This window comes from Callorhinchus milii, unplaced genomic scaffold (genome assembly GCF_018977255.1).
Source record: "Callorhinchus milii isolate IMCB2004 unplaced genomic scaffold, IMCB_Cmil_1.0 Scaffold3, whole genome shotgun sequence".
NCBI classification, from domain to species: Eukaryota; Metazoa; Chordata; class Chondrichthyes; order Chimaeriformes; family Callorhinchidae; genus Callorhinchus; species Callorhinchus milii.
This window is the reverse complement of record NW_024704744.1, coordinates 77216674-77241813: the sequence shown is the minus strand read 5'-3', so window position 1 is coordinate 77241813 and position 25140 is coordinate 77216674. Positions and strand designations below refer to the sequence as shown.

At 46.4% G+C, this 25140-nt stretch overlaps 1 protein-coding gene across 1 annotated transcript in view; it reads right to left on the bottom strand.

Moving 5' to 3' along the window:
* The window catches only part of LOC103181702 (dynein axonemal heavy chain 6), a 164941-nt gene that overhangs the window by 60648 nt on the left and 79153 nt on the right, over window positions 1-25140 (bottom strand). The window contains 8 exon segments of the mRNA XM_042333144.1: window positions 7608-7681; window positions 10167-10299; window positions 12164-12334; window positions 17059-17175; window positions 19481-19716; window positions 19913-19964; window positions 21460-21516; window positions 24145-24397. Of these exon segments, the coding sequence (XP_042189078.1) occupies window positions 7608-7681; window positions 10167-10299; window positions 12164-12334; window positions 17059-17175; window positions 19481-19716; window positions 19913-19964; window positions 21460-21516; window positions 24145-24397 (1093 nt within the window).

The window sequence follows — 25140 nt, the reverse complement described above, 5'->3', positions numbered from 1 at the left end:
AATTTGCCCACAAAACACACAGCCAATTTACTTTACAGTATATTCTGTAAAGCGATTTGAGATGTCTCGAAGATGTGATAAGGCACTATATCGAATGCAATGATTATTATAATTATTATTATTGATATTGTTATTATTATTATTATACCTGCTGCAGGAGAAATGGTAACAGAGATTCTCCTGTACTAACAAGCTGTAATTACAGGGACGGTCTGCAGCTCAAGGTTTCTTCCATGAGTTACTTTCTTGTTTGGGAAAAGGTCAACATTTTATTACAGAATATAAAGGATGGATCAGAAAATAACATTTAACCAGGAGCCTCTCATTAGAGCTTGGAGACATCTCGACGTCACAAATAAACAAAACACTAGATCTTTCTTAATGAGACATTAAATCAAGGTCCCATCTGCCTATTCCGGTTAAAGATGTTAAAGATCCTGTGGCGCTATTCAAAAAGAGAAGGGAGCTTCTCCCAGTGTCCTGGCCAACAATCCCCCAAATAAAATCAAGGGGTTCGGGTGGGGAAAGGGTTTTATATACAGTGCGTAGAATAATGGGTCTCTGGGAGAGTCACAGGTTGGAATCACATCAAAGGATGTAACTACTTCATTCATTTGAGACAGCCTGGCACAGTGTTAGCGCTCTCGCCTCTGAGTCAGAAGTATGTGGGTTCAAGCCCCAGGTCAGGACTTGGAATTGCATAGTCTAAGCTGACATTCCAATGCAGTGCTGGGGGGTGTTGAATTGTTGAAGGTGTCGACCTTCGGATAAGACGTAAAACCGAGGTCCCATCTGCCTGTTCTGATGGATGTTAAAGATCTCATGGTACTACAGTATTCAAATAGAAGAGGGAGCGTCTCCCAGTGTCCTGGCCAACAATCCCCCAAATAAAACTGGTCACTCGCTCCATGGCTGTTTGTGGGACACTGCTGTGCAAAACTGGCTGCCACACTTCGCCTACAAAATACACCTTTTGTTTGGTCAGCTGAATGTCTGGCACATGTGGAAATCCATCACCATACTTACGAGTATCCAAATCAGTACACACTCGAGTCTAACCAGCTAAAATTGGATAGCTTGCCATTGATATTGCTATCTGGCAAGCTTTCCTGCTACTTGTCCAGCTAGGACTACCCTACCATTAGGGCTTTGGCTTGCAGAGTTAACAGGAGCTGAGTGGGATGGCTCCCTGGCTCCAATGACTGGGTCTTCCCTTCCAGGTCCTGCCGATTAGCCTGGCTGGCTGTGCTGTCATCGCTAGTACCCTGGAATATTGTGGACCTGTCTGGCTCAGAAACTGGACTACTGAGACTGCCACAGAGGGCTGGGTTTGGGCCCTCACTAGGTGGGTGGCAGTTACAGGAAACCCTGCAAGCTTCCTGTTGGGTAACACATCTCAGCATGAACTGTGTGAGAGCACTGCCACCATCTTCTTCAGGGTCATGTCCCTTCCCATTGAGTGATGGTTCCACCAATTGGAGATTCAGAGTTTAAACAGCAGATGCTTATCTCTCTCCAGGCCAATCAAGGTGGATTCCAGACGTACAGACATCTGTTCACAAACTCAAACTCGAGATAACGCCTTCCAGTAGCTGTTGCCCCAAGCCTCAGAGATTCCTCATAAGCCACTGGTGGGCATCTGCCTTTAATGTAGTGGGAGAAACGTTAGAAGAGAGCTTGTGACGTGCTAGTTCTTGAGGTCCAATTCCAATGCCGCGTACCAGGTTACTCAGCACCTCAGCAAATGCAGGAATTATTATCGTTATTCTTTGAGTAAAGCCATTTTCGCTTACATCAACTCTAAACGTATCCTTCATTAATTCCTATTTCTAAGTCTTGTTCCTCCTCACTTTGAAGTAACAGTCTGGCTTTAAATATCTACATCACCACTATAAGATTATACTTGCGATGCTTTCTGTTTTTAAGGTTTTAACTAGTATACTTTTTGATTATAACCAAGCACTTATAAACTTTTTAATATAGCATTCCTTAGTTATTAGGGCATGAATAAGAGAAGGTGCATGTGGCAATTAGTGTTAGCAAAGGTAAAGATATATTGGCCTGACCCTGGCTGGGGTCAGGTTCTGATAACTTTCTCTCGTTCGTTGCCTGTGTCCCATGTTATCCTCCCATCTAAGAATTGAGTAATCATGTCCTTGTGCACAGATGTGAAAACAAGGGATTCATCTGCTTATCTCAACACTAAGAAACAGGAAGATGGCAGAATCCTCCCAAAAAGCTGTCTATCTCTCTTTTTCCTCAGTTATTTTCTCGTCAAAAGAGCCTGCCAAGATCGCTAGCAGCCTGCAAAGGGTGAGGGCTTTCTCTGTGACAAGGGAAGATGGAGTTAGAAACACATAAAAGATATAGCTTTGGAATAGTTGGAGTTGACTTAGAGGGTCAGCGCATTCCCAGTGGAATCAATAATGATTCTACTGTATCTATGGTCTCAGTTTTAAGTATAAGTTTTGCTATTTGTATTACTTAATAAACCTTGGATTATTACACATTCATATTGGTCTTCTCCATCCAAATCTCTTACACGACTCAATAAGTTCTTCTCTCCAGACTGTGAAGCCTCAATATTTCTCTAAGCGTTTTCACAATGCATTTCTTTAACACTTACGATTGTCTGGTTGCATTTTTCTGTAACTTCTTCGAGTACACCCTTGGCTGTGTATTTAGCTACCCTCTCCACTCCCATCAGCTCATCTTCAAATCCCTTCATGTCCTGACACTTCCCTACCTCTCCGATCTGCTTACTCCCCAACCCACTACCCGCTGCCTCTGCTCGACTGGCTCCAACCTCCTGCTTGTCCCTCGTGCCCTCCAATCCACCATCAGAGGCCACGCTTTCAGCCACAATGCCCTGAAACTCTGGAACACTCTTCCTCTATCCCTCCACCTTGCCCCCTCCTTCCACATCTCCAGGTCGTGCCTCAACCATCACCTTCCCAGTCACTTTCCCCAACTCGGCCACAGTTACTTGCTCTGGGAAGCTGCCCTGCATGGCGGGCGCTACATAAATGCAAGTTGTTGTTGTTAGCTTGAAAATTCACACACACATTCACACTCAGTGACACAGTTTTCACCGTGCTTCAGTCTTTCGTCACTAAGGTATCACTGGGTAAGATTTTTCTGTTAACTTTGTTATGTGTCATTTTATTGAAGTCTGCTGCGATAAATCTTACTTCTGAGCTGCTCCTGGTTTACAATACAAATTTACAGGCACGGGTGCTATATCAAATGCAAGTATTATTATTATTATTATTGTTATTATTATTATTATTATTGTGGAGTCCTGTAGCTCAGTGGTTAGAGCACTCGCTTTGCAAGCGAGAGACCTGAGTTCAATTCCAGGCAGGGCGAAACCTTGGGCAAGTTTCCTTACTCCACACAGAGCCTAATAATAATCCCTCCAAAAACCAAAAACAATAATTAAATTGGTCATTTTCAATCGACGACTGTTTGTGGGACATTGCTGTGCGCAATTGGCTGCCGCGTTCGCCCGCAAATATACAGTCAATTCACTTTACAGTGTGTTCTGTGAAGCGCTTTGGGACGTCCTCCCGATGTGAAAAGCGCTATATCAAATGCAAGGATTATTTATTATTATTTATTATATATTGCCAGGTTCCACAAGCCTGTCACCCCCATCCTCACACAGCTCCATTGGCTCCCCATCCCCCAGTGGACTGAGCTCAAGATCCTCGTTTTATGTCCACAGTCTCACCCCACCGTACCTCTGTGACCTCCTCAAACTCTGCCAACCCGGCCGCTGCCTTCACTCAGCTGCACTATCTGTGGGCAACCCTTCAGCCTTATTGGCCCACTCTCTGGAAGTCCATCCCAGGATCCCTCCACAAAAGAATTTTCCACAATTCGGTGGCATTTTACATTTATAGACAGAATGGCCTCACAGGCTGAGACTAGATGGAACCTTGGGCCAGAGATCCCAACAAACAACTGATTAATAATAATAATCCTTGCATTTGATACAAATGCAAACACTTTGAGATGCGTTGAGGCGTCTCAAAACGCTTCACAGAATATACTATAAAGTGAATTGATTGTATATTTTGTGGGTGAAACACAACAGCCAATTGCGCACGGCAATGTACGAGAAATAGTCGTGGATTCAGTGACCAAATTAATATAATTTTTTTGAAAGCGACTAGCCAATCAACTAACAACCGAGTTGCTAGTTATTGTTAGATAAACAGGTGTGTGGAGTACGGAAACTAAGGTTTCGCCCCACCCAGGAATCAAACCCGGGTCTTCTCACCTGTGAGGCGAGTGCTCTAACCAATACACTACAGGACTACATATGACTTAGCAGAGGGCAAAACAAATTCAGCACTAATCTATGTACCAGTTAGAGACTGAAGTATGTTAAGAATGGATTAATTCTGCAATAGAGAATGTGTCATGTATAGGGGGTTGGACTGTTCCTTTAACTGTTCATTATCACTGAATAATGCAGTGCCAGACTGACACTCACAGGTGCTTTGTTCAGCAAGGTTATTAGTGTTCAATGTGCAAAGCTGAGAGAATGCAGCACACAGTATCTTTTCATGAAAGCAAAATAATTGCTGCCCCTCAAGGCTGTGGTAATTACAGATCCCAGCTTCAGCCTTGCACCTGCTCTCCCCCACAAGTCCTCCGTATCTCTTCTAGTTTTCAACCATAATATTTCAAAAGGTAGCTAACAGCATCCACGATTTACATTTAATAGCGCCTTTCACATTGAGGACCAGTTTCAAAGGGCTTTACACAGCTGACTGGGCACTTGAGCCAAAGCAGGATGGGGAGGCGTTGGGGGAGAAGGGGACGCAAAGCACGGTTAAGAGAATCTTCCAAGGCCCGTGTAAAGACCTTCCTCTTTAACCATGCTTTCGGGCATCCTCTCACCTCCATCCTCCTTGCCCTCCACCCCCCTTGAATCCAACCCCAGCTCGGGGGCAGACCCCTCACTGTCCAGCACCTTGGGAATGTCCTACCAATGTGAAATGTGCTATATAAATGCAATTTGCTGTTGCTGTAGTTACCTCCTGGGCTGGGGGGGAGGGGGAGGGAAAGCTAGCAGTGGCACAAACATGATGTTGTAAACGTTCCACGATTTTACAAAGTTAAAATAGTGATTTAAGATGACATTTGTGAGTTAGCTATAAATACTCCAGAAATAACATAACGCTACATCTCGGGCACAGTATGTTCCCAATTTTTACAGCAATTACAAAGGCCTTTTTCCCCACCGAAATAAAGAATTGTTTCAGACAATGCCTCTGTCTTTTTCTTGAATCAGCTAGCATCAAACTGTACACGAGAATGTTTACAGGTAATATTCATAGCATTTCATTCACATGTGTTCTTTGTATAACTGGTACATCTGTATAAGAATTATCCTTGCAATTGATAAAACATGATTATTGTTAAAAAGTCCAAAAGCATGTCAATGGGAATTGCTGTCAAGTGTAGTGACTGCATTAGTAAGCAAATGCAGCAGTCATTTTGTACAAGCAAGGTACAAAACGACCACAGAGGGAATGATCAATTTATCTGGCGGATTGCAGGTCAAAAAATTGGAAGAAACTCCCTTCTCTTTTCTCATATGGTCATAATAATAGTATTAATCCTTATATCTAGTTTAGCACCTTTCACTTTGAGAGGACGTCTCAAAGCGCTTCACAGGATTTTATTGTAAAGTGCAGTGATTGTGTGTTTTGTGGGTGAATTGGATCTTTTTGTGAGTCATGGATCGAGGCGAAGGGGTTGAGGAAGTTCCAAAGTTTCAGGGCGTAATGGTGGATTTCGGGGACGTGGCAGAAACCGGACTTAGTAGAGCAGAAACAGTGGGTACTGCTGTGGGCAGAAAGGAGGTTAGAGAGATGGGGGGGTGCCAAGAAATGGAGGGATTTAAACACTAGAGTGATGATCTTGAAGTCGATCCTCTCTGTGACAGGGAGCCAGTGGAGCTTGGCAAGGACTGGAGTAATCTGGATATGAAGTTTGGTGCGGGTGAGAATGCGAGCGGCTGAGTATTGAATGAGCTGAATTTTGTGAATAATGGAGGAGGGGAGACCGGCGAGGAGGGTATTAGATTAGTCCAGCCGAGAGGTGACAAAGGCATGGACAAGGGTTTCGGCAGCTTTTGGGGTGAGGTATTGTCGGAGATGGGCAATATGACGGATATGGAAGAAAGAGGTGCTGGTCAGGGAAGTAACGCACACTCTGGGGTTAGGGTATCCAAACCTTGGCTCCTGCCAATGTGTGCCTAATACTTTCCAGAATTAGGTAAATAGGATGTGTCCCTCCAGGGAGAGAGTACGTATTCCATTCCAACAATCTATCTCTGGAATTTCCATGTGTAAGTGGTATACATGGAATTCTTAGTTGGGTTTGGATATTTCTAAGCATAGTGATGGGTTTCTGTCTGTATCAGACACCCAGCCGACCAAAGTAAAATCAACTAATGGCACCTCAGATCTTTGTGCCCTTCCCCCACTATTGCACGAAAGTGTCAGCTTGGTGTGTGAGCTCATACTCCTGATATGGGGTTTGCACCCACAACCGTCTAAGACAAAGGGGAGAATACAATTGACTCAGCCACCTCACAATGCACATCACGGGGTTAATGTTTCTCCGCCAGCAATGATTTTTTTCGGGTGACAACTCATATCCTTCCAGAAGCTGTAGTGCCTGCAATTACATACAAGACAGCACTTTGGCAGCTCAGACGATGCCCGCATTTTACCTTATAATCACAGAGCAGTGGCAGGGAACCAGAGAAGCAGAGAACTTGAATTTTATAAACTTTGTTTTATGGCTTCTAACCACTTCCCAGGTAGATGTAAGGAGTGACTGTCTTTTGTAAACAAACGCAGCAATGATTTGAACCAGCAAACACTGCACACAGCCATGAGGTCAGTGACCGATTTAACTGGAAAATTGTTGGCCAAGACACTTTTCTTTTCAAATAGTGCCGTGAGATCTTTAATGTCCACCTGGACAACAAGCAGGTCTGTTTAACAGGTCATCTGACAGACAGTACATCTGACAAGGAGGCTCTGAGCTACATCCAAATGTGGCACTGGAGGGGGATGAATTGTCAGAAGGACTGTCTGCTTTACAACAATAACAACAAGAACTTGCATTTATAGGTGCCCCTCATGCAGGGTCACATCCCAGAGCACTTGACAGTGGTGGAGCACGATGCCGAGCTGAAGGAGTTAGCACCATCGAAAAGGAAGGTCTTCAGGTGCAACCTGAAGATTGGGAAGGAGGGAGAAATGTGCAGGGAAATGTGCAGGGATTGAGGGAGTATTCCAGAGTTTCAGGACGTAGAGGCTAAACTTTTAGGTGACAAGAAGGTGCGGCTGGCTCTGAGGTCTCTTCTTCACACGCTCGCCCATCAGTGTAGGCAATGTATACATCTATACATCAATGTATTTGAGAGAAAATGTGATGCGCACATGAGAGAGAAAGGAATATAGGAGTGGTGGGGGATTGTATGGAGTATAAACTGGCAGGGACTAGATGGGCAAAATGGCCTGTTCTGTGCCTTATCACTCTATGCAACTCCTGGCCTTTATGCTGGTGTATTGTACCTCCATCAATGCAGGTTGTATCTTTATCCTTATCCAGGAACCCAGTGGTCAGGTAGCTGATGTTCTGCAGAAAGCTGTAGGAATAGAACACAGAGAGTAACATTAAGGATACACCATAAACCCATAGAATCTACCACACAGCAGGAGGCCATTTGAATTGCTCTCTTGATACATCCTCCTCCAGCTAAGCCATCCACCCTAACCCCAATATTCTGCTCTTTCCCCATACCCTCTAATCAGATGATGTGGCACTTCAGTCCATCTGATCTCATCCTTCAGGAATACGCACCCTACGCTTCTCCCATTGCAGCTTTGAGCAGTTTCTTAAATGTGTCTAGCATTCTGGTCACAATTACACTGTCTGGTAACCCCATTCCAGCTGTCGATGGCCCCTCTGTACAAAAAAATATTTCCTGGTGACCATCCTAAATGTCTTATGTTTCATTCTCCTCAAATCATGCTCTCTTATCTTCCTGGTGTGGCATATCTGAAACTAAGGGTCCTGGGTTTAATTTCACCACAACAACAACAAATTTATATTTATACAGCACCTTTCACATCAGGAGGACCTCCCAAGGCACTCGACAATTCCGGGCTTCCCCCTGAACTGAAGGTGGGAGCCAAGGGGAGTGGGAGTGGGGGTATGTAATGATGACCAAAGGCCTATTTGGTATCTCATATACTCTCTAAGGTTTCCTTTGAGACATCTCTTCTTGAGGTTGAAGAGCCCTGTCTTACCTATCTTATCTGGTTACATCCCTGTAATACTGGGGAATCAGTCTGGTTGCTCTCCTCCGCACTGCTTCTGGGATCTAGGAACATTAAGACCATAAACGTGGTCCTGAAAAAACAGTGCTGAAAGAGGATTTTTTGTTCGAAAAGATTTCTTGGGAGTTTCCCCTCTATTCTCCAGGTCCTCACAGAACATAGGTTTGGCCAAATGTTATCAGTCTAACTTCTATATTCCTGCTCATTAGTCCATGCAATTTGTAACCCGTCTTAATAATAATAATAATAATAATCCTTGCATTTGATATAGCGCTTTTCACATCGGGAGGACGTCCCAAAGCGCTTCACAGAACACACTGTAAAGTGAATTGACTGTATATTTGTGGGCGAACGCGGCAGCCAATTGCGCACAGCAATGTCCCACAAACAGTCGTGGATTGAAAATGACCAATTTATTATTGTCTTTGGTTTTGGAGGGATTATTATTATTATTATTATTCTCTTCGGATGAAGATTCACGATGGTGGCTTTGTCTCAAGAAATGCTTGACATAGATCAGCTGATATCACTTCCTTGGTCATTCACTTTACAATAATAACAATCCTTGTATTTGATATAGCTCCTTATCACGTCATTGAGACGTCCCAAAGTGCTTCACAAAATATATATTGTAAAGTGGATTGGCTGTGTATTTTGTGGGTGAAAAGCGGCATTTATGGCAGTTTGTGGGGCATTGTAGGAGCTGGAAATCAGCCATCATTTAACCAGGTAACTGAGTCTACACTCCATCCGTGCTACAAGCAATCCTGCTTGGTGAAGAAGCATATTACAGTGGGGTTCTACTGTATACACACACATGCACAATTATACAATACCAAATGTATGTATAACAACAACAACAAAATTACATTAGCGCCTTTCACGTCGGGAGCACCTCCCATGCGCTGGACAGACAGAGTTACGGACCTGAGCTGAGGGTCGGGGTGGGGGAGGGGGAAGGACAGGGGGGGAAGCAGGAGATCGAAAGCACAGTCAAAGAGGAGGGTCTTAAGGTGGGTCTTGAAGGTGGCGAGGGAGGGGGCGAGACGGAGGGACTGCGGGATGGAGTTCCAGAGGGTGGGGGCAGAGTGGGGGAAGGCCCGCCCGCCGATAGTGGGGTGAGCAGGCGGGGGATGTGAAGCAGGCCGGAGCCTGCTGAGCGGTGGGAGAAAACAGGGTGGTAGGCAGTTAGGAGTTCGGAGAGGTAGGGGGGGAGCAAGACCGTGGAGGGCTTTGAAGGTGAGGATCAGGATCTTGAACTGTATCCTCTGTGTGATGGAAAGTCAGTGGAGTTGGGCGAGGATGGGGTTGATAGGGTTGCAGAGCCTAGTATGGGAGAGGACACAGGCTGCAGAGTTCTGGATGATCTGCAGTCTTTGGAGGGAGGAGTTGAGGAGGCCGACAAGCAGTGAGTTTGCATGGTCGAGCCTCGATGTAATGAAGGTGTGTATGAGGGTCTCGACGGCCTGCGGTGTGAGAAAGTGTCGGAGCCGGGCAACGTTGCGGAGGTGGGGAAAGGCAGAGCGGGTCATGGCGCAGATGTGGGGTAGAAAGGATAGTTGAGGGTCAAACAAGATGCCAAGGTTTCGGACTGGCTTAGCGAGGTGGAGTGTGCAACCATGGCTGGTGATGCTGTCAACGCATGAGGTGAGGAGGTGTTGACGGGCGCCAATCAGGAGAGGCTCGGTCTTGTTGACATTCAACTGTAGACACACAAGTGCATTTACAGACAGACACAGTGACCTGTAGGAATCTTGGCTTGAAAAGCCCATGAATTAACTAGCACGATACCTTGCAGGCTTTGTTTCATTGTGAAGGAAGACATTGCCCAAGATAGTCTTGGGTCGGATCGTCGTTCCATGTTCCTTGCGGAGTTCGGAGAGCATATTTTGAATGATAGTAGACTTCCCAATCCCAGATTCACCTACAAAAAGAAATCAAACCAGAAGCACTTTCCTGAGAAGAGCTAAGAAAGTTGGTCCAATGCCATCATCCCTATCATATCACCATGTTCATTCAATTATGGATTCTGTATAACATGAGTCTGTGATCTTATTAATAATCCTTGCCTTTGATAGGGTGCCTTTTATGTCTGGTCATCTCAAAATACTTCACTTGCATATTTGAATATTATATTAAAATACTGTATGTTTTGTGGGCGATGCAGCAGCCATTTTGCACGGAGCAATGTGCCACAAACAGCCATAAAGTGAATAACCAATTTTATGTGAGGGATTGTTGGCCAGGGCACCGGGAGCGAGCAACTCCCATTGAATTTTGAATAGTGATCTTTTACATTCACCTGAACAGGCAGATGGTACCTCCGTTTAAAATTTCATCCAAAGAACACAGCACCTCCAACAATGCAGAGGTGCACTGTTGGGTGGGTGTGGGGGTGGGGAAGGGAAGGGAAGCAAATGGAAAAATGGGGATGAAATTTGGGGTATATTATAATGTGCATTAATAGATGGAATGCAGTATGAATCATAACAATTTGCAACCCCTGAAATCACTTCCTGCCATTATTTTCCTCCGTGAAAATTGTACTGATTTTTAGAGAAATTTTCCAGGAAGAATTGCTGGTCTTGTCACTGAAATTAAAGGTCGAAATTTAGTCTAAATGTTACTGCACAACTGTGTTAAAAGCTTCAGCATTTCGCATTTGAAAGGCAGCTCAGAGTAATGACAGGTCAGTACTTGAATATAGACAGTGCAGCAAACTGTGTAATGTTCGTGATGAGTGGCTTTTAGTTGTGTCTGAGTGGAATGACACATGCCCTTGTTTCCCTGGATGCTATGAAGAGAATAATTAAGTATCAGCACTTGTTCTCACTATTAGTTTCAAACTCCAACAACCAGACTGCAAACAAATACAACATTCTGCGAGTTGGGCAAGTACCTCTGTCAACTCTATACACTCTACGGGAGGTGTTTAAAATAATGAAGCAGATTGATAAGCTAGGTAGTCATTCTTCCCTCTGGTAGATGAATCAAAATGGAAATAATCTTAAAATTAGAGTTAGGAGGATTAGAAGTGAGAACAGGAAACACATCCCCACACCGAAAGCTATGAGGCTGTGAACCACATTGTCCCATAGGTTCGTAAAAGCGTTTTGTATCCGTGTGCTATCTGCTTTTAAATCAAGCTCCTGGGCATATACAATGTGTTAAGAACTTGTGAGAAAGATGGGGCGACAGAGTTGCCCACCATTCCAATGTGGGGAGTGAGAAATGCAGCAGTATCAGAAGCGTGGAAAGCACTGCAGTGGAGGAGAATAGGGCAGAAAGAGATTGCTGCCAGAAATAGGAACAGGAGGAGGCGATTCAGTCCATTCTGCCTGTTCCTCCATTTTATTAGATCATTGTGGATCCTTTGATCGCATTTTTCCATTTTACAAAATGCTCTTGCGTCCTGGGTCTTTCTATCTCCTTTTCAAACATCCCAATTGATTTCTGCCTCTACGGTCTTATGGGGCAATATAGTTCACAGTCTCATAGCCTTCGGTGTGAGGAAATGCTTCCTATTCGCACTTCCAATTGTCCTAACTCTAATTTTAAAATTATTTTGCTGTGGATCGAGGTGGCAGAGGTACTTGAAAACCATAAAGATGACTTAAAGTTGATATGCTGATGTAATGGAAGCCAGTGGAGCCTGGGAGAGGGGAGTGAGGATGTGGTATTGGATGTGTGGAGCCTGGGTGTGGGAGAGAATTCCGCTGTGTGACAAAGACAGATGAGGAAAAAACATAGGCATTTTAAAAGAACTACATGCGATATTGAGAATATACCTGTTAGCAGTACTGGACAATGGCTCAGCAACATCAGACTTGTCAAGAAGGAATATCGCACGCTGTCTATTGTTGGCACCAGCTCTCTCTGAAAGAACGAACTCTTGCCTAAGTCATCTGCTTTGGTGATTCCAGCTATCATTGGGTCATTCAGGGCAGATAGGTGTATCCCTAACAAAGCACATCAGTGATTAAACATTTTACTCCAAATTGATTATGTGTTTCAAAATTTTAATGAGTCACGCGAGTCCGCATTTCTCCAGGACATTGCTGATGACAGCTCAACTAGCCTGGCTCATCGATAGGACTTGGTAAGCAGACCACGGGCAGGGATTCTTCTCACTCAGCTCCTGTTAACCCTGGAAGCCAAAGCCCTAATGAGAAATGTGGTACTAGCAGGAGAAGCAGCAAGAAGCTTGCCAGACAGTGCTTTCAATGGTAATTTATGTGGTTTTAGCTGGTTAAACTCCAGCAGTATCCAACACAACACACACTCTAGGGTCCCAAGCATTGGCTCTTGCCAACCTTCACCTATTGCTCTCTGAAATTAGGCAAGCAGGATGCATTCCTCCAGGGAGAGAGTGCGCATTCGATTCCAATAAATGTCTCTGGAATTTCAATGTACAGGTAACCCTAACCTTAATGTGCATGGAATTCTCAGTTTGGTTTGGATACTCTTAAGCATGGTTGATGGGTTTTCACAGCATCAGACTGACCAAAAGTCCCTTGGGCTCTCTGGCGAGTCACTCTTGAAGAGTCACCCTCATGGTGAGCTTGGGAATCTGATCTCTGCGCCAGGGTAGCTCTGTACTGCTCCAGGAGACTCAATGACTGACAAGTCTGGCTGAATCATCATTGGGACTTGGAGGGGTGGACATGATACTGGCGTGGGATTCACCCTGTTCAGCCTCTTATTACCTTGAGAGCCAAGGCCCCCAGCAGACAAGAAGTGGAAAGCTCACCAGTACTTGAGTCGGGGAGCGGCAGCAGGATAGCGCGGGGAGGAGCCTGGGCCTACTGACCCAGGTACTTAAACTCGACGCCGGAGCGAGTTCAGCTAGGGAGGGGAGGGAGGGGGTGGTCTGGAGGCGGAGCGGGGGAACTGCGACGTCATAGATTAGTTTTCAGGTGAGTGCGCGCGCACAAAAAAAAAAAAAAAAAAAAAACTCCGCGCCCCCCACCCCAGGGCTCACATCAGAGCCCACTATGGTCCTGTTGGGTTCGATGCCCCAATCTACGGGATAATGCCATCCACCTGACCGCTCGCTCCCGGTCCCCGCGTGCGCACTATGGCTGCCGCTTTGACCCGAGCCCCCTCACCCCCTCCCTCCCGCCCCCCTCCTCTCTCCCCCCAAACCCTCCCCCCTCTCCATCTCTCCCGCTCTCTCCTCCTCTCTCTCCGTCCCTCTCGTCTTCTATCCCCACTTGACCCTCCCACAACCTCCCTCTGCTCCAGCCTGGGAATCCTCCGCCGGGCTCACCGTGGCACTCGGCGTTGGCTGTCCAGCAGCAGCCACACCGACTGCCCCATTCCCCACCACTCTCGCCAGCCACCCCGGACACAGACCCGGGGAGTCAACCTCTCCTCCCTCATCCCCATCCCCCCACCCCTGCCTCACAACCTGGACCCCCTCCCCTCCCACACACCCTTCTGTCAACCGCTCCCTCCACATCGGACTGCAAAATGTCCGCTCCCTCTGCAACAAGGCCCTGGTCATCAACGATCTCATCCTTGATGAGAACGTTGATATCATGGCCTTGACAGAAACGTGGCTCACCCCAGGCGACACCTTCCCCCTCACGGAGGCCACGCCACCCGGCTACACCTCCCACCACATCCCCCGCCCCAACCGCCGTGGCGGTGGTGTTGCCCTTATCTCAAGGACACCACTTGCCCTATCCCCCTACTCCTCTGGCTCTTTCCCCTCCTTCGAGCACCTCACCCTCTCCCACCCCTCATTCCTCTCCCTTAAAATCCTCCTCCTCTACCGGCCCCCTAAAACCTCTCCCACCTTCATCTCTGACATTTCAACACTCCTCACATCTCTTTGCCTCTCCTCTGATCGCCTCATCATCCTGGGCGACTTTAACCTACACTTCACCCCCTCCTGCTCCATCTCCACAGACTTCTCTTCCCTGCTCTCCTCACTCAACCTTTCCCTACACATAAACTCCCCCACTCACAGTCACGGCCACCCACTCGATTTGGTGATCACCCGGGGCCTCAGTGTCTCGGATGTCACTATTACCGACAAGGCCATCTCCGACCACTACTTCATCTCCTTCACCACCTCCACCCCCCTCCCCACCTCCACCAGACCCACCACCATCTTCTACCGCCCTTGGAAGAAGTTACCCCCACAATCCCTAACCGATGCCTTGGAGTCCTCTGAACTCCTCTCCCTCTGGCCTTCAACCCTCACCGACCCCTCTTCTCCTCTCTCCCTCCTCCACAATATCCTCTCCTCCACACTCGATACTCTTGCCCCCATCACTTCCCGCACTGTCTCCTACTCCCGCTCCTCCCCCTGGTACACCACCCACCTCCGCTCACTGAAATGCCAGGTGCGGGCTGCTGAGCGCACCTTTGTCAAATCTGGCCTAACGGTCCACCGACAAATCTGGCTGGACCTCCTCAAAATTTACCGCTCCACTCTAGCCTCGGCCAAGTCGTCCTTCTACTCCAGGATAATCCTGGAGGCGAAGAACAACCCCAGGCTACTGTTTTCCACCACATCCCGACTCCTCCGTCCCCCCCGCCACCCCGCGCAGGTCATCTCCTCCAACCTTCACTGCGAGGAGATGCTGGATTTCCTTGAATCCAAGATCAAGGGAATCCGCTCCGCGGTCACTTCCCCTCCAACTTCCACCCACCACCCACCCCTTCCCTCCCACACTCCGACTCCTACCCATCCTCCCCTACACACCTTCGTACCCGTTTCCCCACCCTCTGTCACTGAACTCATCCTATCCCTAAAACCAACCACCTGCTCCCTTGACCCCATCCCCACTCCACTCCTTATCTCCCAGCTCCATTTTCTTGCCCCACATATCACTGACATCATAAACCTGTCCCTCTCCTCTGGCTCTGTCCCCATTCCATTAAAAACTGCCATCATCACGCCCACCCTGAAAAAACCCTCCCTTGATGCGTCGCAGCTATCAAGCTACCGGCCCATCTCCAACCTCCCCTTTCTCTCCAAGGTCTTGGAAAGAGTTGTCGCCTCCCAACTGCGCTCTTTCCTCTCCACCCATTCTCTTTTCGAACCCCTTCAGTCAGGTTTCCGTGCTGCTCATAGCACAGAAACTGCCCTGGTCAAGGTCACCAATGATATCCTGACCATCTGTGACCAGGGCTCCCTCTGTCTCCTCGTCCTCCTCGACCTATCGGCAGCATTCGATACGGTCGACCACGCTATCCTACTCCACCGCTTGTCCTCCCACCTCAACCTTCAAGGCACTGTCCTTGAATGGTTTAGGTCGTACCTTTCCCACCGTCTTCACTTCGTCTCAACGAATGGCTTCTCCTCCACCCCCCGTACTGTCTCATGTGGTGTCCCTCAGGGCTCTGTCCTCGGTCCCCTCCTCTTCACCCTCTATATGCTCCCCCTTGGTGACATCATCCGCAAACATGGGGTTAACTTCCACATGTATGCGGATGACACCCAACTCTACCTTTCCTCCTCTACTCTCAACTCCACGACCACCGATGTCCTGACAGCTGCCTGTCCGACATCGAGTCCTGGACGAGAGACAACTTTCTTCAGCTCAACGTGCGAAAAACCGAGGCCCTCCTGATTGGCTCACGTCAGCGCCTCCGCACCTCAGGCGCTGACACCATCAGCATCCAAGGCTGCACTCTCCACCTCTCAAAGCCAGTCAGGAACCTCGGCGTTTTGTTCGACCCTGAGCTGTCCTTTCTCCCTCACATCCGCACCACAACTGGCACCGCCTTCCATCACCTCCGGAATATCGCCAGATTACGGCACTACCTCACCCCTCACGCTGCTGAAACCCTGGTTCACGCCTTTGTCACCTCAAGGCTGGACTATGGGAACTCTCTCCTCGCCGGCCTTCCCGCCACCTCCCTCCACAAGCTGCAGGTCATTCAGAACTCTGCAGCTCGTGTACTGTCCCGCACCAGGCTTCGCGACCACATCACTCCCACCCTCGCTCGCCTCCACTGGCTCCCCATCCCCCAGAGGATTGATTTCAAGATCCTCATCCTCACCTACAAGGCCATTCACGGCCTTGCTCCCTCCTACCTCTCCAACCTACTATCCCCCTACCTACCTGCCCGTACCCTCCGTTCCTCTGGCTCCGGTCTGCTCCACGTCCCCCGCCCCAACCGCCCTACTATCGGTGGTCGGGCCTTCAGCCTCTCAGCCCCCAGGCTCTGGAACTCCATCCCCCAGTGCCTTCGCCGCTTCCTCCCTTTCCTCCTTCAAGGCCGGTCTCAAAACCTTTCTCTTTGACCGTGCCTTCAGCTCCCCTCTCGACTCTCTTCCTCCTCCTCGCTCCCTCCCTTCCCTCCCCTCACCCTGACCATTTCCCCCCTGCTCGGGTCATGACCCAACTGTGCAGCGCCTTGGGACGTCCTCCTGACGTGAAAGGCGCTCTATAAATGGAATCTTGTTGTTGTTGTTGTTGTTGTACTTCTTATCGGGTTTTAGATGTTTCATTCCCAGGAGCTACACCCAGCCACAATTTGGGGTACCCCAATTCCATAGTTTCTACCAACCTGAACTTGGATACTCTGATAAAAGGCAAGTTGGGAGGTTATCCTCATTTCTTACACTGACTTACACACTGACAGCAATGTAAAGGACTCTACTAACTGCATCACAAAATCACACAGTTATTTGCGAACATTACATCACATCTGGTTGCATTACCTTTTGAGATAAGTGATTGAGTCGATGGGATCAAGTTGTCCCAGGGTACAAAGTTGCCCAATTGCATATCCACAAAGTAGCTGAAGATAGGCTTGCTCTCAGGTGGAAAACGGATCTCTGAAACAACAACAACTTGCAATTATATAGTGCCCTCCACACTGGGTAGTCTCCCAGAGTGCTTAACAATGGAACCTGTCCAGAACTGGTGAGATGAGGGTACAGAGTTTGGTCTGGGTAAATATGCGGGCAGCAGAGTTCTGAATGAGCTGGATTTTTTCAACAGTGGATCTGGCGAGGAGTGTGTTTGAATAATCCAGGTGGGAGGTGACAGAAGCATGCACGAGGGTTTCGGCTGCATTTGGGATAAGATACGGACGGAGGCGGGCAATGTGGCGGAGGTGGAGGAAGGTGGTCCTGGTCAGGGACCAGATGTGGGGGAGGAAGGACAGCTGAGGGTCGAATTGCACGCCTAGATTGCGCACTGGTTCGGTGAGTCTGAGGGAGAGCCCAGGGAAGTTGAGGAGTTTAGATTCACAGGAGTGAAGACATTGACAGGAACCAAGGAGTATGGCTTCCGTCTTGTCCATATTCAGCTGCAGGAAGTTTGCACTCATCCAGGCCTTGATATCTGCCAGACAAGCTGATAGAACATCAGCGGACATGGAGTCGATACTGAAGGAGGCAAAGTAGATTTGTGTATCATCCGCATACATGTGGAAGTTTACCCTGTGTCTGCGGATGACATCGCCCTGAGGGAGCATATAGATTAGCAAAAGAAGAAGGCCAAGGATGGAGCCCTGGGGTACCCGCAGGTTGGGCGGGGGCAGGAGGAGAAACCATTTGCCGAGATGAAATGGAGGCGGTTGGTTAAGTAGGAATCGAACCATGTGAACGCGGTCCCGCTAAGATAGATGAAAGAGAGGCGGTGGACGAGGTTGGTGTGGTCAACTGTGTCAAATGCGACAGAGAGATCCAGGAGGGCGAGGAGGCAGAGGAAGCCCTGGTCATAGATAGAGAGGACGTCATTTGTGACTTTGACAAGCGGTGTCTCTGTGCTATGGGCAGGGTAGAAACTAGACTGCAGGGGCTCGAGGAGTCAGTGGATGGAGAGGTGTGACCGAAGTTGACCTGCAACAATGCATTCCAGGACTTTAGCAAGGAAGGGTAGGTTGGAAATGGGATGGTAGTGTGAAAGATTAGAGGGATGGAGGGTGGGTTAATGAGGAGGGCTGTGAATATAGCGGTTTTCAGGGGGACTGGAACAGAGCCTGAGGAGAGAGACTGGGACAGCAAGGGGAGAAGGAAGGGGAGTTAAGTGACCAGCAGCTGGGTGGGGAGGGGATCGAGGCAGCAGATGGTGAAGTTCATTCAGGTGATTGTGGTTGAGAGGGAGGAGGGAGAAATGGGGACAAAGGAGTGTAAGGAGGAAGGAGTGTCAGGAGCCGTGGAGGACTGAGAAGGTGGTGTGGAAGGGGACATGGGGGGAAGATCGGTCCCAGACGACTTAAAAGGGACCTCACAGAGGTGTACAACATTTTAAAATGGGATAGAAAAAGTCAACCAAGATCATTACTAACATTGTGAATCCTGTCACAAGAACAAGAGGACATATAATAATAATAATTCTTGCATTTGCTTTAGCGGGTTATCAGATCATTGAAACGTCTCAAAGTACTTCACATGATGTATTGCAAAGTGGATTGACTGTGTATTTTGTGGGCGAAATGCCGTAGAAAATTGCACACAGCAATGTCCTACAAACAGATATGGAGGGAATGACCAACTCGACTAACAACCTGGTTCCTACTTACTACAAGGTAAACAGAGGCGTGTGAAGTAAGGAAACTTGCCTAAGGTTTCGCCCGTTTACAACTCTAAACATAGATTTAAGAGTGGTAAAGGGCAATTTCAGGGCAGATGCAAGAAAGTTTTCTTTACACGGAGGGTAATCAATGATTGGAACAGGTTACATAAGAACATAAGAAATAAGAGCAGTAGGCCATTCGGCCCCTCGAGCCTGCCCCGCCCTTTAATAAGATCATGGCTGATCTACTAACCTAATTCCATTTACCCACCCTATCCCGATATCCCTTAATCCCTTTAGTTTTTAAAAATCTATCAATCTCAGTCTTGAATATGTTCAATGACTGAGCATCCACAGCCTTCTGGGGTAGAGAACTCCATAAATACCGGGGAAGATGGTAGAGGCCAGAACACTAGACTCATTTAAAAAGCAGCTTGATGCAGTATTTAGGGTCAGGAGGGTTAGTGTTCTGGAGGGATGAGATGGCGTGAGAGCCTTCATGCACATCAATCTTGTGATCTTGTGATTTTTCCTATCTACATCTGCAAGTGAAGAAAACTGAACTGAGGAATAACTAGGATTAATGTTCAAACGAGCACGGTGCTGGTGAAGACTTACTGAGCCCCTTCTCTCCACTGAAAATTCTGCGGGCAAAGCTGTCAAAGTCCCATGTGACTTTGATGAGATAGTCATCTTTGCCCTCAGTCCCTGAGCTAATCAGACTTTCTTCTCCGTGGTCATCCTCGCGTTTCAGATTTCCGCCTATGGCCCAGGTGAAAGCAAACACGTAAAGCTTAATCAGGAATGTGTTCAGTTGCTTTGGCTCCTTTTGCATAAACCACCTTGTCTCCTCCCTGTAAGGCAGAAAAATTAAACCATAATATAACTCAGCCAGTGGATCAGCAGGTTGTTGTTAAGCCCCACATCATTATCAAGTTCACAGTCTGGACTAAGTCTCCAGGGCAGTGCGCGGGGAGCGCTGAGTTGTCAGAGGCACCATCCTCCAAATGATATCTTAAACTCATCTCTCATCTGCCTATTCAAGTGGACATTGAAGATACTGCAATACTACTGGAAAAAGAAGGAAGTTTCTCCTTATGTGCTGTCGAAAGAAACACGTCATTTACTTCATGGCTATGTTTGAGTCCTTGGGGTCTGGCAACATTGCATCCAAATTCACTGTCATTACATTTGACAGCAATTCCCTGTGAAGCACCGTAAGAAATTTGACATAATAATAACCCTTGCCTTTGATATAGAGCCTTATCACGTCATTGAAACATCTCAAAGCACTTCACAGAATATACTGTAAAGTGAATTGATTGTATATTCTGTGGGCGAAATACGGCAGCCAATTGTGCATAGCAGTGTCCCACAAATAGTTGTGGATTGAAGTGACCAAATTATTATTATTATTTTTTTTAAATATTTGAAAAGATTATTACCCCTGGAAAGCGATCCACCAATCGACCAGCCACGAGGTTCCTGCTTACTACTAGGTAAACAGAGGAGTGTGGAGTAAGGAAACTTGCCTAAGGTTTTGCACCCGCCGGGAATCAAACCCAGATCCACTCTCTTGCAAGACAAGCGCTCTAACCAATACGCTACAGGACTCCACAGACATGAGTTGGGTTCTATATCAAATGCAAGGAATATTATTTTATTATATTCAATTAATCTATCATTTTAATAATTCTGCTGAATAACTATGTGTTGATTATCTTCACCACCAGCTGTAATCACAAGTTTAATGAGCCGTTGTTCTGCTGCATTCATTAAGCATAGCAAAGATGAAATATAAAAGGGTGTGGGGGAAAGGCAAAATGAGTCTGAATGAATAGCTCTTTCAGAGAGCATAGGCATAATGAGCTGCCAAGCTTCCTTCTGTGCTGTAAATTTCTATGGCTCTATGTGCGCTGGTAAGAAATCTTCTATTTAAAGCATAATTGGAATGATGAACAATGCATAATGACACCCCCAGAAGCTGTGAATCATTGCTGGCTGGGTTGAGTTGTGCCAAGCCACCAAAGAAAATGCTCCAAAACATGGACACAATGTAGGTCTGAAACACCGAACCAGGGATACTGAAGCCCCTCCTTTGCCAGACAGTGAATGCATCACTCGTCTTGTGCAGATGCAAGATAGAATCGGCAAGATAGAAAGTTAAACTGGCCAGGAGTTTAATAAGAATAATGCTTGCATTTGATATAGCACCTTATCATGTCTCAAAGACGTCTCAAAGCGCTTCACAGAATATATTGTAAATTGAATTGACTTTATTTTTGTGGTCGAAACCCGGCAGTTAATTGAGCTTAGAAATCAGGCTGACGCTCTAGTGCGGTGCTGGGAAAATCACTTCACATAGGACGCTTAACCCAGCTCCCATCTGCCCGTTTAAGTGGTTAACAAAGACCCTATTTCACTATTGGAAAAGAGAGGGCAGGTTGTCCTGGATTCTTCACTGGCAGTCCCTGCAATAGGCAATAATTACTGTGAAGCACAGAGCACAATAAAAATGTTAATTCTTTCTTATATTTAATCTTTCTACAAAACGCACTTTGATTTGGTCAGCAAATCTGTCTTCACAAAGCTTTTGCCTGGCGTCAGTAATATGCCCTCAAACAGGTTTTCTTCCTCATCGATTAAGTCAGTTTCTGTCAAGGAAAACAACAAAAAGTTAAGATATACAATAAAAGTAGGGTGCAGATAATAATAATAATATTCCTTGCATTTGGTATAGCGTCTTATCACATCAGAAGGACATCTCAAAGTGGGTCACAGGAATTACTGTGAAATTGAGTGACAATATTTGTAGGCAAATAGCTTGGTATTGGGGAGTTTAAATATAGAATAACGATTCCTGGGGCTGAATTGTGGGTTGGAATCTATTTGAGGGGAGTGCTTTATATAGGAAGAAATGGATCCTTGGGAGTGAATTACAAGCTGGAATCTGATCAAAGATTTTGGGTAGTTTTATAGATAGATTTATACACACACAGTATATAGAATAACAGATCCTGGAAATCAGTAATAGCCTGGGATCAAATCCAGGGAATGGGGGTTATATTCAGAATAATTTTGCATAGAAGATACAGTCACTACACTGACTACAGTATACTTTGTGAAGAGCTATGAGACATCCATCCGATGTGAAAGGCTCTAAATGAATTTTAAGGAGTTTATAAAAAAAGTTTGCAATGTAATGCAGGGGGTTCAGGTGGTTTATGTATAGAAAAATTGATTACTGTAAGATGCCAAGCAGATTCAGTGTCTCTCCACAGGCAGTGTTTGGAGATGGAAAGGTGAATCATAGCATCAGTGGTTGAGACAGGAGTGCAGGTGCTAATTTTATCCTCTCCCCAGGGAATAAAGTGGCTTTGGACAGTCTTAAGGGGGATGGGGGGATGGTGGAGTGGGGAGAGGGGGGGGAGGTTGGAGTAAAACAAAAATGAGTGCAATTAAAAAGATAAAAACAAGATTAATTTATTTGAAGGAGATGCAATCAAAAAATGAGTGAAATAACCTTAGGCAAGTTTCCTTACTCCACATGCCTCTGTTTACCCAGCATTAAGTTGGAACCCGGTTGTTAGTCGATTGGCAGATAGCTTTCCAGGGGATAATAACCCCTTCAAAAAATAAATAGAAAATTTGATCATTCAATCCAGGACTGTTTCATTATTCTGTAATGTTAGCAGCATTTGGTATAACATGGGAGTTACTCAAGGCTCTGAAGGGAACAATGTTAAACGGCAGCAGTTATGTGTCCTTTTTGATTCATGTTTCCATAAATTTCACGCAACTCCTGCAAGCCTACTGAGGAACACTGTTTTCAGTCTGACAGACAGCATTAGCTTGGGACCAGTAGAACAGAATGTTCTGGAGTTAGTACAAGTGCTGCAGATGGAAAGAGAGACAATCTAATTGCTAGTGTTGAGCTTTCATTCCTACTGAGATCACTACCCATTTTGTTTTTTTCCAAACATTAAAGATGCCAGCTTATGGAAAAGATCCATTGATCCCAACCTGATTGTCTCTAATACTTATACACCACCTGCCTCACACCGATTTCACATTAAGAAGGCTTCTATAGTTTATCTGCAAATTTTTTCTCATCCCCTCCGCTCCACCATCGGCAGCCACTATGCCCAGAGACTCTGAATTTCTCTGCCTCAAACCCTCCGCCTTGGCCCCTTATCTGTCTTCAGATCGCACCTGAAGACTTTCTTGTTCAGCTGTGCCTACTGTCACCACCCCTGACTTGGCATCAAGCTCCACCACCGTTATGTGCTCCAAGTTGTATGAAGGGTGCGATATAAATTCAAGTTGTTGTTGTAATTTGAGAACTGCCTTCTTTTTAATAACTTTGGNAAAAAACAACTTCAATAATAAAGACTGAATTTTTTTTTTAAAAATCCACAGTTCTGTTCCCTTTTAAATTCCAAGGCACAATAATCTCACAGGCTAAGACGAGATACAATTTTGGGCCTTGGTGCATCTGGATGGGAGAATAAGAAGGCAGACAAAACTAAAAGGATTAATTACCCAACACAAAAGCATTCACTTCCCAGCCACTGGCAGCACCCGTGCTTCCAGAACTTGCATCAATCATGCCCCATTTTGGGTGACACCTCCAGAGACTGTGCGTTGTCCATGGTGCAATGTTCTCAACCCACTAGCTAGGTCATGTCTATTCTCTACACTCTGCATGCGTACTGCCAGGGAAACCTGCCGTTTTATTGAACTTTGACTTACTGACGGATCAGGCAACAGAAAGAAAAAGGACTTTTTAATAGCACCTTAGCACATTGAAAAATGCTTCACAAAACAATTACTGTGAAGCAATTAATTACTGTCAAGCATAGTGACTATAATTGTAGGCAAACGTTGCAGCCACTTTTTTACACCAGCAAGGTCCCACACACAACCCATGAGATGAATGATTGACTTATCTGGAGCATTGTTAGTCAGGGAACAGAGGGAATCTTCCTTCTGTATTCTAACAGCACCCATTTAAACAGGCAGATCGGATCTCAGTTTAACACCTTGCATAAAGGACAGCTTCTCTGACAATTCAGTGCTCTCGTATCAGCCTCTACTCCTGATACTAGTTCCTGATCTGCTGCTTCAATCCCAAACTTTCTGACCCAGATGCAAAAATGCTACCAATTGACCCCACTGGTACACAGTCTAAGACCTCCCAGACGCTGCCCCTCGTGAAGGTCGCTATATAAATGTTGTGATGTTGTCTGAAAATGTTTTTAAAAAATCAAAGCACTACTCACGCTCGCCAAAGCCACCGTTCTTGTCCATGAAGTCCAGAAAAGCTTGTAAAATGTTACACAGAGTCATGATGAGGCCCATCTCGGAGACTGGGAAGTGCTGTAACTCTCTCCGGCTGTTTACAAAGTCCAGGCCTTGTGCCATACTGACTTCAAAAAGTTCCTGTAGACAGATTTTTCCTCTGCTGGTCAATCCACTTGAGAGACGTGAAAGCCAGGTTTTCACATAAGGTTTCCAGCCAAGATCCACAGGCTCCTGCACATAATAATAATAATCCTTGCATTTGATATAGCCCCTTATCACGTCTTCAAGACGTCTCAAAATGCTTCACTGAATATATTTTTGTGAAGTGAATTGACGGAATATTTTGTGGGCCAAATGCGGCAGCCAATTGTGCATAGCAGTGTCCCACAAACAGTCGTGGATTGAGTGTCCAAATTATTTTAATTTATTTTGAAGGGATTATTACCCCCGGAAAGTGATCCGCCAATCGACTAACAACAGGGTTCCTACTTATTGCTAAGTAAACAGGCGTGTGAAGTAAGGAAACTTGTCCAAAGTTTCACCCTGCCTTACACATAGTGTAAAACACAATTCTTAAAGAAAACTCCTTGCGATCACATCAGAGAAAGTGCCACAAATCTGACACCGAATCCCATTACAAAATGGTTGCAACAACAACAACAAATTACATTTGTACAGTGCCCTTCCCGGCAGAAGGACATTCCAAAGCATAGAACAGTCATAGATTTGAACCCAAACTGTGGATTGGGATCAGAAGGAATGGAGGGCATGGAGAATAGAGGTAGGAAAGTGACTGAAGGCGTGGTCGAAGAGGAAGGTCTTGAGGCGGGCCATAAAGGATGCAAGGGAGGTGGGGAGCCAAAGGGACTGTGGGATTTAGTTGCAAAGGGTGTGGGCAGAAAGACTGAAAGCCTGACTGCCGATGGTGGAATGGGCCAATGGGGGGAGGGGGGGCGCGCGGGCATGGAGCAGGC